This window comes from Pygoscelis adeliae, unplaced genomic scaffold (assembly GCF_000699105.1).
Source record: "Pygoscelis adeliae isolate BGI_AS28 unplaced genomic scaffold, ASM69910v1 Scaffold186, whole genome shotgun sequence".
Classification (NCBI taxonomy): domain Eukaryota; kingdom Metazoa; phylum Chordata; class Aves; order Sphenisciformes; family Spheniscidae; genus Pygoscelis; species Pygoscelis adeliae.
This window is the reverse complement of record NW_008825071.1, coordinates 8,867,895-8,880,054: the sequence shown is the minus strand read 5'-3', so window position 1 is coordinate 8,880,054 and position 12,160 is coordinate 8,867,895. Positions and strand designations below refer to the sequence as shown.

Sequence of the window (12,160 nt, the reverse complement as noted above, 5' to 3'; positions counted from 1 at the left end):
AATTAGTCCCTAGACCTGTAGTTCCCATGGGAGATGTACACGTGTTCCTGTAGGCACTGGACCCCACTGAAGTGGGGAGATGTCAGAAGTTTTCAAAAACGTGCATAAAATCTCTTCTAGCTTGTCTGACATTCTCTGTCTCTGGAACCAAATCTGCTTTTCAGCTTCTTGCCAGTAAAGTCAATGTAGCAATTTCCTCTTACTTAAAACTTTGTAATTGTACCAACATAATTTTTACAGGAATTCCTAGGGGGGTGGGGGGAAAAGTTTGTCTCCTCCAAACCTTGATTTTCATGCTTTATTCATAATTTGCCACTTAGATCTGTGGGGTTGGGAGGTTAAAACTGGTCACACCTGCTCAGGCTTTACAAGTATGTTATAATGCAAACAGACCTCTTTCTTCCTATGGGACATCTTTAGCACATGCCTCTGTATTAGAAAGCTGTAGTGCTTGTTGGGGGGCTGAAGTTAGGCTTTGCCTCTAAGGCAATGTGTGGTCCTGTACACACGTTAGCTCTGAGCGGTCAAGAGAAAGGATTGGAGGACCATAGGGAAGGTGGGGAACGAAGGAGATGATGGGAAGGACCCAAGAATCTCTGCAAGGAAAAGGAGAAGAGAAGGAAGAGGGCTCATTATAGAGAGAAGCAAATTTCTTTTATTGGGAGCGAGCTAGACTGATGGTCAAAATAATCTTTTTGTATTTTACCTTCTTCCTTTTAGAAGTCACCTTTCCCATCTATGTGTGAGGATTCAAATCCTTCTAGGCCAGGCTGAAAATTGAACGAGTCAATTTTTTTGCTGGTATTACAAGACTTTTTGTGTAGGGGAGATCCTGAAAGCCCAGCCAGCAATGCATACACCTGAAACTGAGACGAGTGTCATTGAGATGGGATGGAAAGAGCCAGCAGTTTAATCACATTGCGATGCTGTGATTAAACTGCTGGGAATAAAACCGACAGATTGAGGGAAGACAGCCAGGACTGGCATATGTGGGATGGGAAAGGCTTTGGGATAAAGAATTGCTTGCTCAGAAACTTTTTTTTGTGGCATCCAATGTTAAATTGTTGCCTCCATTTTTTTCCAGCATTATAGTTAATTAAAAGTCCATTATCGAAGATATAAACTGAACTTGGATTTGTGACGTGACTAAGCCGTAGAGGCTGTAGAAGTATCTTACAAATGAGGGGTTTCGGGAAAGGCATGCATTGCATACTGGAGGGTGAGGCCTCTATTACTCACATTACAAATCCAGGCAGCAGAACAGCAGACACTTTATCCTTTCGCAGTTTAGCTCCTGCTGGCATGGCCCAGGGCGTTATAAAAGTGCCTGCTGAAACAGCCGATAAGCGCTTCCTGTTCTCAGAAAAGGACAGTCACGCTATTGTGCGAGAGCCACGCTGCTGAATTCCTCCAGATCCATGGAAAGACGGAAAATTCGGCTTCTCACTGCATTAGCGATAGTCATGGGAATGTGGCTGCAAACTTAACTTGGAGCTGTCGATGAAACCAGTTCTGGACTGAGCGCCTGCATCCAAGGAGCTGTGAAAGCGATACGCCAGAGCTGTTCAAGTCAGCAGGGAAACCTCTGCCGGGCTTTGTGGAGGTTGGGGTTTTGTGAGCAATTCGAGGGTGGACAATTGCAATTCTTCTGTGCTTCACACCTTGCTCTGCAGACAGCAGCTCGGGAAGCAAGAGGCTGATGGGTCTGCTGTATTATTATGTCCCTGGATTTCGGGTTTCTTGCTTTTGGCAAAGAAACAACAAGTGGTACCTGCCACCCTTAGAGCAAGGAGGAGCAAATCCAGGAGTGCCCCTGCTCTGGGGTGACAGTTACGTGCAGCTCCAGTCTCTGCGATTGGGCAGGGTCCTATGGGCCAATTTCAGGCAGGGTGGTTGTTTGGGTTTTTTTGGTTGTGTTTTTGTTTTGTTTTGTTTTAAACAGGGAGAGAATTAAAAACTTGGAGACCTTTCTTTTACGATCAGTAAAATCTAGCTCATTTAGTAAAGTGGAAAATAAAATGGAAAGTTTCATGTTAGAGAAGGTTGCTCATTTATTTATTTATTTATTGTTAGTCTTGTTGCTTTTAATTAGGTTCTCTCCCTGGTTTTGTGCTTTGGGATTCCTCCATGAGCTTGTGCCTGTACTCATAGCACTTAGAAAGCAAAATCAGTTTTCATTCTTGGGAAAGAAATGCTGACCTTTTTAAAGCATAACTTAATCAGGCTTGTATTTTGTGAATGATCTAGAAGGAAAAGCCTTACCTGTATTTTCGCTTTCCTTTTTCTTCCAATAATCCTCAGTGGGTGCATCTAGTGATCCAGAGATAACGAATCCCTTCTGTTTTCTTAGTACTCCGAGGGAGGATTTCTGGCAGGGGTGCATTAAAAGCGGGATCTTGAGACCCAGTGATGAGGTGGCTCCCAGCCAAGGCTGAGAGGGGAGGTAGTTGACCGGTGCCCTGGGAAAGAGCAAGAGTGCAGCATGTGAAATGCCTACCGTTACCTAAGCTTTTATTTGCACTTAAAGTAGTTAAGTCTGTAATTGAAGTTACTCAATATTTGATTTGTAGAGATGGTGAGGTACTTAGGGAGGCACAGAGCTACAGGATTAGCAAAAGGCTTTGTCTGCAGAAGTCTGAATGAAAGTCTTAATTAAAACAACCATGTTGGAACTCAATAGAAACGGTAAGCATGTCTTTGAGACACTACAGTTTTTCTGAATTCTGGAAAATGCTGTGACATCCAGGTACCCTTTTGAGGAAAATGCTAGTTCATTTTATGGCAACTCTTTATTATCAATCTGAGATAGATATGCAAGGTAAAATAATGAGAAAAGTGATTTCTATCCATTGTTGTCTTATTTTTATTTTATTATTTTATTTCTTCTGCCCAAGGAGTAGCTACTCTTTCCTCTTGAGGAAATGACTCTTGTGTCGCCTTATAGCAATGCCCCTTTGCCAAGAGGAAGCTTCTCTTTGAAAGAGGGGATGCTAGTTGCTATAAAGCTGGCTCAAATGTGTGTTTAATGTCATACTGACTTGTAAGAAAACATGTCTCCTCCAGCAGTCTGATTTGACCCATTTTGCTTTGACATTGCAGCAGATGCAGTCAACAATGCAGCTGGTTATGGATTCAGTGGAGTTGATGAGAGGGGCGCTTTCCGCTGGGACCTGTTGTCCAATTTAAATATCTGGAACATTGAGGTGAGTTAAAGGAGTGGCTGCGTTGGCATAATTTTAGAGAAATGGGCATGATAATGGGGAGGAGCTTTGCTGGAAGGAAAATAAGTCCATGCCAACAGGCTGTACCTCTTTAACATGGAGAGGTTTTGTATTTTATCTGTTGGGCAGATAAAAAGCATCTGTCACGCAGCCTTTGTCACGCTCTGTATTCAGGTTGCATTTCTAAATAGTTTATAGAGGACTAATAAATGATTAATCAGATGTTTAATAAATGAGCAGTCAATTACTGTAGATTGTGGCTGAGTTCAGCGGGTCAATAAATTGCTTGCAGCTATGATTCTCCACCATCTGTGGTTTATTCTGTTTATTTACTTCTAATAGTCTTCCACTTTTGTAACCCAGTTGAGACGGGTGGTGGTAGTGAAAGAGGCCGCCAGGAGTAGGCATTGCACAGACACTTTCAAGGGCTGCGTCCCTGCACATGCCTGGAATGCCTCTTATAAATGAAGAAAAGCAAGGGTCGGAGAGATAACAGGTACAAACTGAGCAACCTGAATGGGAACTGGCAGGGCCACATAGAGCTTAGATGGCTGCTGATCTAGAGCTCCATCCAGCAAACCACACTGTTTCTCAAAACATGTGTCACGCGTTTCTTGTGACTGGAGTATACTTTTAACATCCATTAGTTCTTTGTAAGCTGTTTGTTTGTTTCTCTAATGCAAAAGATGGCAAATGTAATTTGTTTGCCCCGAAGAATATTTTGTGAATGCCAGTGGGATGTGAAAATGTTTCACGTGTCTGAGACTGCTTTCTAAAGGCTTCTTTTCTTTAGAAATAGGAGGAGCTTCCTCCTGTAATTCTGTAGTTATGATTTTAAAAGGAAAAGCAGATGAAAATAAGTTGACTGCTTTATTGCTGAATGATCTGTGACTAAGTGAATGTGCTTTAATAGCTCTTCTCAAGAATGAAAGAGCCCCTGTAATTCTTCATTGAAAGATGCCAAAACTGGAAGTATCATTATACATGCTCTCTTTCTCAACATCCTTTCTCTGTCTTTTTTTTTTTTAATTAATCCTTACTGTACATCTCTCCTTGAGCGGTGCAGAATATACAGCCCAGAAATGCTTTATAGTCCTCAATGATGGCAGCACCCTAGATACCACTCTAAGATCTTGAATCAATGTCTGATTCAGTTTTGGGACAGGAGATGATTCCTACCTTGATGGGCTGAGGCAGCTTCTGCTTGAATGAGGAAAGTGAAGTGCAGGCAATGATCTTTAGTCAAGCCAAATTAAGGAAGCAGGAGTCTTTGCTCCTCTCTACCCACTGAACTGTAGACCCCCTCAAAACTTTTTTCCTTTACTGGTCACAGGGGCAACAGAGATCAGGGTGGAGAAATTATTTCCAGGAGCATAAAACAGAGTGCTCTCCACTGATTTGATCATCTGTGCAATGAGAAAAAGAGAGGCTACAGAGACCGTTACTTCGTGTGAGCCTTAAACTGTGACTTTATGCACCAACAACAATTCCGGGAGTTGAAGTTTAAATGTGATTGTACAGTGTATTTTCAGCAGGTATAGCCACCTGCATATGTAAAATTGCTTAAGAGTTGGGAACCTGAGTGCTAAATGTGGCTAGGAAATGACCTGATCTGTAGTAAAGATAAGCACATGGCAGGAGTTGTGAGGGCATTAAAATGTGACGGGGGCTAAATGCACGTGGGGGACTTGAAGAAGGCCTTGGCAGCATGCGTATTTTGACAACCAATGACTACTTGCTCTTTTGGTAACATAAGAGGAGAACTCAAAGGATGGCAAAAGAGAGCGACAATATTTGCCTAAAGAGAAATTATATTTTTCTTGGCTTCTCTTGGTGTGGTAACGCAATTAAAATGTGGCACTACTGCATTGGGAATTGCTAATCATTTTAACTCTTTAAACACAGAGGATGAAGTGCTAGCCTTCAGGATTCTGTATGGAAGTGCAAAAATATCTGCATATTCCCCTTGGAAACCTTTGCCTTTAATCCATCTTTTCAGTGTGTCCTTCCGTTCAGCTGATACGGGAAAATAATGTGGTGCCACTGAATCATGTCCCTACTTGGTGAGGAGGACCTCAGAGGTTTCTGTCAGTAGGCGAGGAACAAGGGGGAGCGGGGATGTGGAACCACCAGAGGTGAAGTTGACCAGGATTAGGGGAACTGATGCTGAATGGAGTCCAGCAGTCCCCTAAAACTGGGAGAACTGGTGCTGTGAGGAGGTACAGGTGGTTCTCCCAGGACCCTGGAGTCCACTGTGGTTTCTCATGCTGGGCAGTGGGCTGAGAATTGGCTTCTAAATTTAGTCCTAAATTTTTTTGTCCATGTTTTTCAGTCTTCCCCCTCCCTTCTCCAAATAATAATGCATTTCTTCTAGTTTTTATAACACTTTGTTTTAATAACACTCTAGGGAAGTCCAGACTGCGTAATGGCTGGCAAGATATCTCTTCCAAAAATGAAGCTGTTTATAAACTGAAGGGAAGGCCAAGCATGTAAAACAAGAAAGCTTTTCAGATTTCCCATAATTTGAAAAATAACCAAACATTGTATTTAATTTTACAAAACAAAGTGAGATTTTTACAGCAAGTGCCAAGTGTTAACGGTGAGCAATCAGCCTAGTTAATGTCCCTCCCAAAACATATTAGTATAATGATGGACTGTGGCACAGTCTTCACAACAGTTAGCTACTAGAATTAATATTTTCCGTGTACCACCTCTCTAATTTAAAATGCAAGTATTATTTTACAGGTTTCAGTGCTAACATTTCATGTGAACTTCTTTCTTAGACTGCAACAAGTTTTAAAATGTACATTGAAAACTGGAACATTCAGACAGCTGCCTGGCTAAAACGGTAAGAGTCATGAAACCGTAACATGCTTGTGAGACCCCAGAATTCTGGATGGCCTGGAAAAACACTGACTGGTGAATCTCATAAATGTATAGCCTCTTGCTGTCTTTATTTCCTCTGTCTGTAACAGTTGGTGGAATACAAGGGTATTTGGTGCTGTAAAGTTTTATTGCTGCAAATGTAAAATGCCCACATTTTATATATGAGCAGCAAAGCCATAAATGAACTGTTCAGATCTTCCGTAATAAAAAGTAATAGCATTTTGATGGCATCTTTTAGGCTGCTGTTTGCCTCCATTATTCTTGCTGTACTGTTTCACTTTGCTATGTTATGTTTCCCATGCGTACTACTACTGCAGGCGAGCCTTGTGTCACTGGGATCCAGTTCAGCTAGAAGGGGAGAGAAGTCAAAATCTTCAGAGCCCCAGTGTAGTCCGGTTTGGAGTTACCAGAAGATGCTTGCTAGGGAGTCCCTGTTTAGGATATGGAGAAGAGACTTCTTATAGCACTGAGAAGATCTGATTTTAACCCGTGACTGTTAAGGCACATATAAATACTATCATAAGTCCAAGTTTTGTAGATTGAACTGTCTCGCTGTTGCTTGATATACTTTTTGGTATGATTAAAGCTCAGTGTACAGTCATTGTGAGGTCTGAAATGCAGGCACAGATTTACTGTGGTTATCATAACTATTTTCATTGTTAACCTCTTAAAAGTCAATATCTACTATTTCTCATGATTCAGATGAAGTTCCTGATAAAGTAGTGCATTATCTTGACTCGTTTCTTTGGAACACAGCACTTCAGTTAAACCTCAGATAGCCGAATAGACTGGTTAGTGTGTTCTTGAAATGGTATCATTCGCTCGCGTCTTTGGAGTATGATTTTGGGCTGCTAAAGTTAGCAGGAATCCCCTGGTTTGCAGTAGCTTACGGCACTCCCTGTTGTTTCCAGCATCTGCCAGATAACAGTGCCTAAAAATAGCTCTGTTCACCAGTGAAGGGTGGGGTCACGTCTCTGTCTGTCGATTTGCTCTTGATCTGCCATCAGAGTTTTGAAGGGTAGTGTGTGATTCCAGATAGAGGTATAAAAGCGAAAGAGAAGTCTTGCCTGCCTTTTGCCCCGCTATTTATTTAAATGGTATGAGCAGCGGGAATATTTGTACAGGCGCTCTTTGGCTACTCAGCGCATAAAAGCATGCTTCCTCTTTCCACCTAACCCTCCATGTAAATGAAGGGAGAGTGCCTCATGCCCTCGTCTGTAACTGAGGAAAGATAAGACCGTTAAGAAAGCAGAATAAGACCTTAAAAACAGAGAAGGGTTTGGAGTGCAGTGTCCATTGTTCAGTTGTATTCAGCCTCTTCTTGTCTTGTTTTCGTCTTTGCAGTGTTTGCTATGACAGAGCTCCCTGGTACCCTACGGCTTTAACGTTTATCCTGTCGGCCCTGTGGCATGGTATCTATCCTGGATATTATTTTACGTTTCTCACTGGAATCCTTATCACACTCGCAGCCAGAGCAGTATGTACCTTTCATTGTTCTCTTCTAAGGCCCATGCTAGATACTATCCAGCTGTCAACTGCGGGGACCACCCTGACATGGTCAAGCAGCTTGTCCCTGCTGTGAGCCCTCTTCCATGCCTTTGCGGGCTTGATGTTCACTGAAACTTTGTTCTGTATTGAAGCTGATTACAAAGTACCCCCAGCAGTTTTAATCAGCACCAATTCTGCACATGCTGCAACGCTGTCCCTGGCTGTCAGAGGAAACGTTGCTTGTGGGTGTACAGTTGGTAGTGCCACTGGCTATGTCCATGCAGCCAAATTAGCTTGGGATTCAAGGTCATGTTGGAGTCCAGACTTTTGCTAGGTCATGTTGCCTATATGCTGGCATGTAATTGGCTGTCAGCCCAGTCTTTCACAAGAAACTGTTACGGGTTGAGCATTAGCCCAAACTTGAACTCTTTCATGTGGATGTAATTGATGCGGTAAACTAGTCTCTCCGTTTATGGGCCTCATCTTGGGTAGAGCCACCGAAGACAGAACAGATTTTGTGTCTCACTGTTGTTAATTTTACCACTACTGATTTTTCAGGCTGAACCAGCCAGTTGTGCAGGGCTGGGAAGCACCACCGTTGTCTTTGAGTTTGACTGTGGGTAAATAACCATGTCAATTTGAAAGGTGAATTAAACTAGTGATCAGCATTAACCGCTATGGCTAAAGCAGGTTGCTGAACATACGGTCTTAACATTTGCTTTGCCTCTCATTTATGAGGATTTCATAAATGTGAAGCTAAACCAAAATCTCTAGGGAACAGCACATGCTTGCAGGTATAAACACATATTTTTTTCATTTAAAGTAACTTTGTTTCACCGTTAATAACCAGTAATAAATCAAAACCAGGAGGGAGGAAGATCAAATCATAACAACTCCCCTCCCCAAAGACACTGTGCCAGACACCCAGCACAGTGAAAAAGTGTGGAGAGTCTGCTCCCATGATTATGGCAGAGGAAATTGGGGGACGCTTCTCTGTTTGCCACTGGTTGACTGTGGGACCTTGGATATGCCAGTCGATGCACTTCTGTCTTCCTTCTTACTCTCAGTGCTTTCTAACTGGTGCACATACTTTTCTGTGATAGTAATGCTGATGATAAGTGGAGAGTCATACACTGCAATGTGTCCGCATGACTTTGCCTAAGAAATGAATTTATACTATTTTCTGTTTACTTTTCCCTGACCTGCAGATAAGAAACAATTGCAGACATTACTTCCTCTCGTCAGTGCCTCTCAAGATAGCATACGACATTGTTACCTGGGTTGCCACTCAACTGGCCGTGTGCTATACTGTTGCACCATTTGTTATGCTGGCTGTTGAGCCCACGATTAAGTTTTACAAGTAAGTTCTCTCCTCTTGACTATTATTCTCCAGACCGGCACAGGCTTTTGTTCAATAACCCAAACCACACTGAAAACCAGTTGGCATTTCATCAAATTTGAAAGGAGTTCAAACAGGCTGTTTAATAATGTGTAAGGGGTGATTTTTGCACTCCTGTAACTTAATGAGATGATAATAATGCCAAGGCAGAGCACTTCGCTTCTACTTCTCAATCCTTCTGTGTCCTTACGTGACTTTTCTCGTATTCAGTTTCCTTTTTCAAAACGGTCAAGTCTCAACCATTAACAGTGGCCAGGGCTGGAGAGGTTAAGAATAATGTGAGTTGGCAGTAGGAAGGACTCAACGAGAAAAGACCAGGCTTCCAGCTGCCAGATGCGTAGAACAGGAGATGTGATCGGTCGGCAGGAGATAAGGAGGGTGCCTGACAGAGCATTACTTCTTGAAATGAGTATGCTTTTCTTTTTGAAAATTTCCATAGGAAGTGAATACGTCTCTAGGTTCCTTAAAAATAAGAAACACTGGTGTTGCAGAGTATATTGGATATAAAAATAATTTGAAATAGAGAAATTGAGAAAATAATTTGAAAAGGGAGACTGGACTACATTGCTTTGCTTTTCTTTCATTCTACAGTGAACTGTCAACTTAGAGTAACAGGTTTTGGTTAAGACAGACAATTCCCTCCTCTAACATGAAAGACATAAAACTGGTAGTCAAGATAGCTGCTGTCAGTAAGTCTGTTTGAAGGGGGTTGAATTTTGACATTTTCTATTCCTGTTTCTTAAAACGTTTGATTTCAACACAGAAAACTTGCCACATAAAAATTACTCCAGATCTTTCTTAGTTTCGGTAAGATGCTTTCCCAACTACCTCATTAATATCTAACTTTTCTGTCTTTCAAGACAAAAGTAGCAAACAGCAATCAGAACAAAAAAAGAGAGGAGAGATTAAAATATTAAACTGGTTGATAAATTTGCCCCATAAGTGAAGTGGTTTCCCTTTGTGCTACAAAAGGCCACTCCATGAAGTAAATATTAATGTAATTCTGTGAGATTATATTGCTAACATCAAAACTACAGAAATAAATATGTATAAAGAACTTGCTAGCACTATGCCAGCTTCCATGAAGGCAGAAATGGTACTTTTACCAAAGTTCTGAACAAAGAAAATGATTTTCCACCCTTGCCCCAGGTTGGGTTATCACCTTAATATTGTTTGCCCTAGTGATTTTGAACATAGTTAACACTTAAATTTAGAGACTGTTAAACAAGGAAATTTGGAGCACTGCACACCTAGCAGTGGTCTTAAGCACCTTACAAGGATATTAGAACTATGGTAAGAAGCATAAATGAGACCATAGAAAGGTGCATCTCTGTGGTTAAGAGCTGGACCGTACTGCTCCCAACCATGGTCCTCCCCAAGCTGCCAGAGCCTCATGTAATTGGTTTAAGTATTTTTTATTTCTGTTCAATCTTGTGTATACCAAATTATTTGAAATAAACATATTTGATATTTAATAGGAGATCAAGTTATGATATCTCTGAGTAGTTGCCTTCAAAAGCATAACCCTTCTGTAAACTTCATTACCTGACCTTCCCCAGTTAAAAGTTGAGTGTTTTGATTTATTTCAGATCTCAGCACTTGGAATGAATTTTTTTTCTGTCACTTTTTTTTCTGATTTTTTTTTAAAACTTGTACAAGTTTTGTGTCCTAAGCATGAAGGATATTTCTTCAGAATGTAGCCTTGTATACTCTAACATTAAAAGAGATGGGCTGAGTAAGTCTAGGGTTGAATTACATGGGTTTATCTGAGCTGTCAGACTTTGGATTCTGGAGTTTGCCGAGTTGTTCCTTGCCTCATTAACATCCACAGCAACATTTTCATCAGTGCCAGCTGATACCACATACATAGGCTGTGTGAAATTCAAGGGTGTATTTTTGTGCTTTCTAGGTCAGGTTCATACTTTCTGCATTCATCCCTTAGCACTAAATTCTGCACGGACTTACCGAGGTTGCACAATTCATGTTATTACTGACAAAAACATAATATTGTCTTTCTGCTTTTGTTCCCAGGTCTATGTATTTTCACATGCACATTCTAAGCATCTTGGTGTTGCTTGTGTTACCCATCAGACCTCAAGCCCACTCCATAAGAAAGCCTCAGAATCAGGCCATGCAGAACTCTGTTAAAAGCAAAGACAAATGATGCCTCCAAAGAAAATTGCCGATTGGGAAATCGAACTGTTATATTGGAAACAAACAAAGAAGAAGAAAAACGGGTGGGATGAGGGTCGAAGTAGAAGACATGTGGCATTTCTATTGGTTATCTTAAAATCTTACCTAACAGGGCAGAAGGGAGCCTGAATGACTGTATTTCAAATTATTCCAATTAACAGAGATTTTACAGGCAACGTTTACAGGCTCATAGGGCATTTTGATTTTTTTTTTAATAAATATTTTTATGAAGTGTTTTTATATATTTAAACTTTTTCACACAGAGGGGCATTTTTGCTCTTTTACAGAAATATACAATTATTAATCAATAATCTTGTGATTAGAGGGACAGGAAGCAGCTAGTAAAGAGTTAGACCAGCTGCCTGATAGCCTGGTGCTGTGGGCAGCTGGCAGGGAAGCTTTTCACCTCTTGGCTATGGAGAGAGATGGTGCAAGTAGAAAACTACAGAGATGGGGTTGCTCGAGGTGCTGGCGCTGACTTTCGCCCCGGCAGGGAGAAGAGGGAGCGGGGCTTTCCCTGGCAATCCCCAGAGCCAGGGACTGCAGCCTGAGCTCGGCAGCAAGGGTATTTCACATCCTTCAATGTGACACCTGCTGGTAATGAGGGCAAGACAAGTCCTTTGGGAATAGGTGTCTGGGAGCACTGGCAACTGGCTAGGCCAAAATCTAAAGCCAAGTAAAAGCAAAACAAAAAACCCCCCAACCTTTGGAGTAGAAGAAGGGACATACACCCTGTGATCTGTAGAGTTGTGCTTCTCTAATGACGCAGCTGGTGCTCATTGCTGCATCGGTCTTACTCTGCAGTTTTAGAGTGATGCAGCACTTCCACTTCAGTATCAAAATAACTGAGGAGCCATGCAGGTTTAGTGTTTTAAAGCTTGCAGTGATGGGTTAAATCTGAAAAAGGTTTGTAATGGAGCAGACTGTTCTACTCAAAAACATCCGGTTTTGTGGAGGGGTTACTTTTCAGCAG

The 12,160-nt window shown here is 41.6% G+C and overlaps 1 protein-coding gene across 1 annotated transcript in view; it reads left to right on the top strand.

The window, feature by feature from the left end:
• MBOAT1 (membrane bound O-acyltransferase domain containing 1) overlaps nucleotides 1–11,158 on the top strand; it is a 55,856-nt gene extending 44,698 nt beyond the window's left edge. The window contains exons 9-13 of the mRNA XM_009326558.1: nucleotides 3,100–3,203; nucleotides 6,005–6,069; nucleotides 7,452–7,584; nucleotides 8,804–8,955; nucleotides 11,026–11,158. Coding sequence (XP_009324833.1) covers nucleotides 3,100–3,203; nucleotides 6,005–6,069; nucleotides 7,452–7,584; nucleotides 8,804–8,955; nucleotides 11,026–11,158 — 587 coding nt within the window. The remainder of the gene's footprint in view (nucleotides 1–3,099; nucleotides 3,204–6,004; nucleotides 6,070–7,451; nucleotides 7,585–8,803; nucleotides 8,956–11,025) is intronic.
• Nucleotides 11,159–12,160: the final 1,002 nt, after the last annotated feature.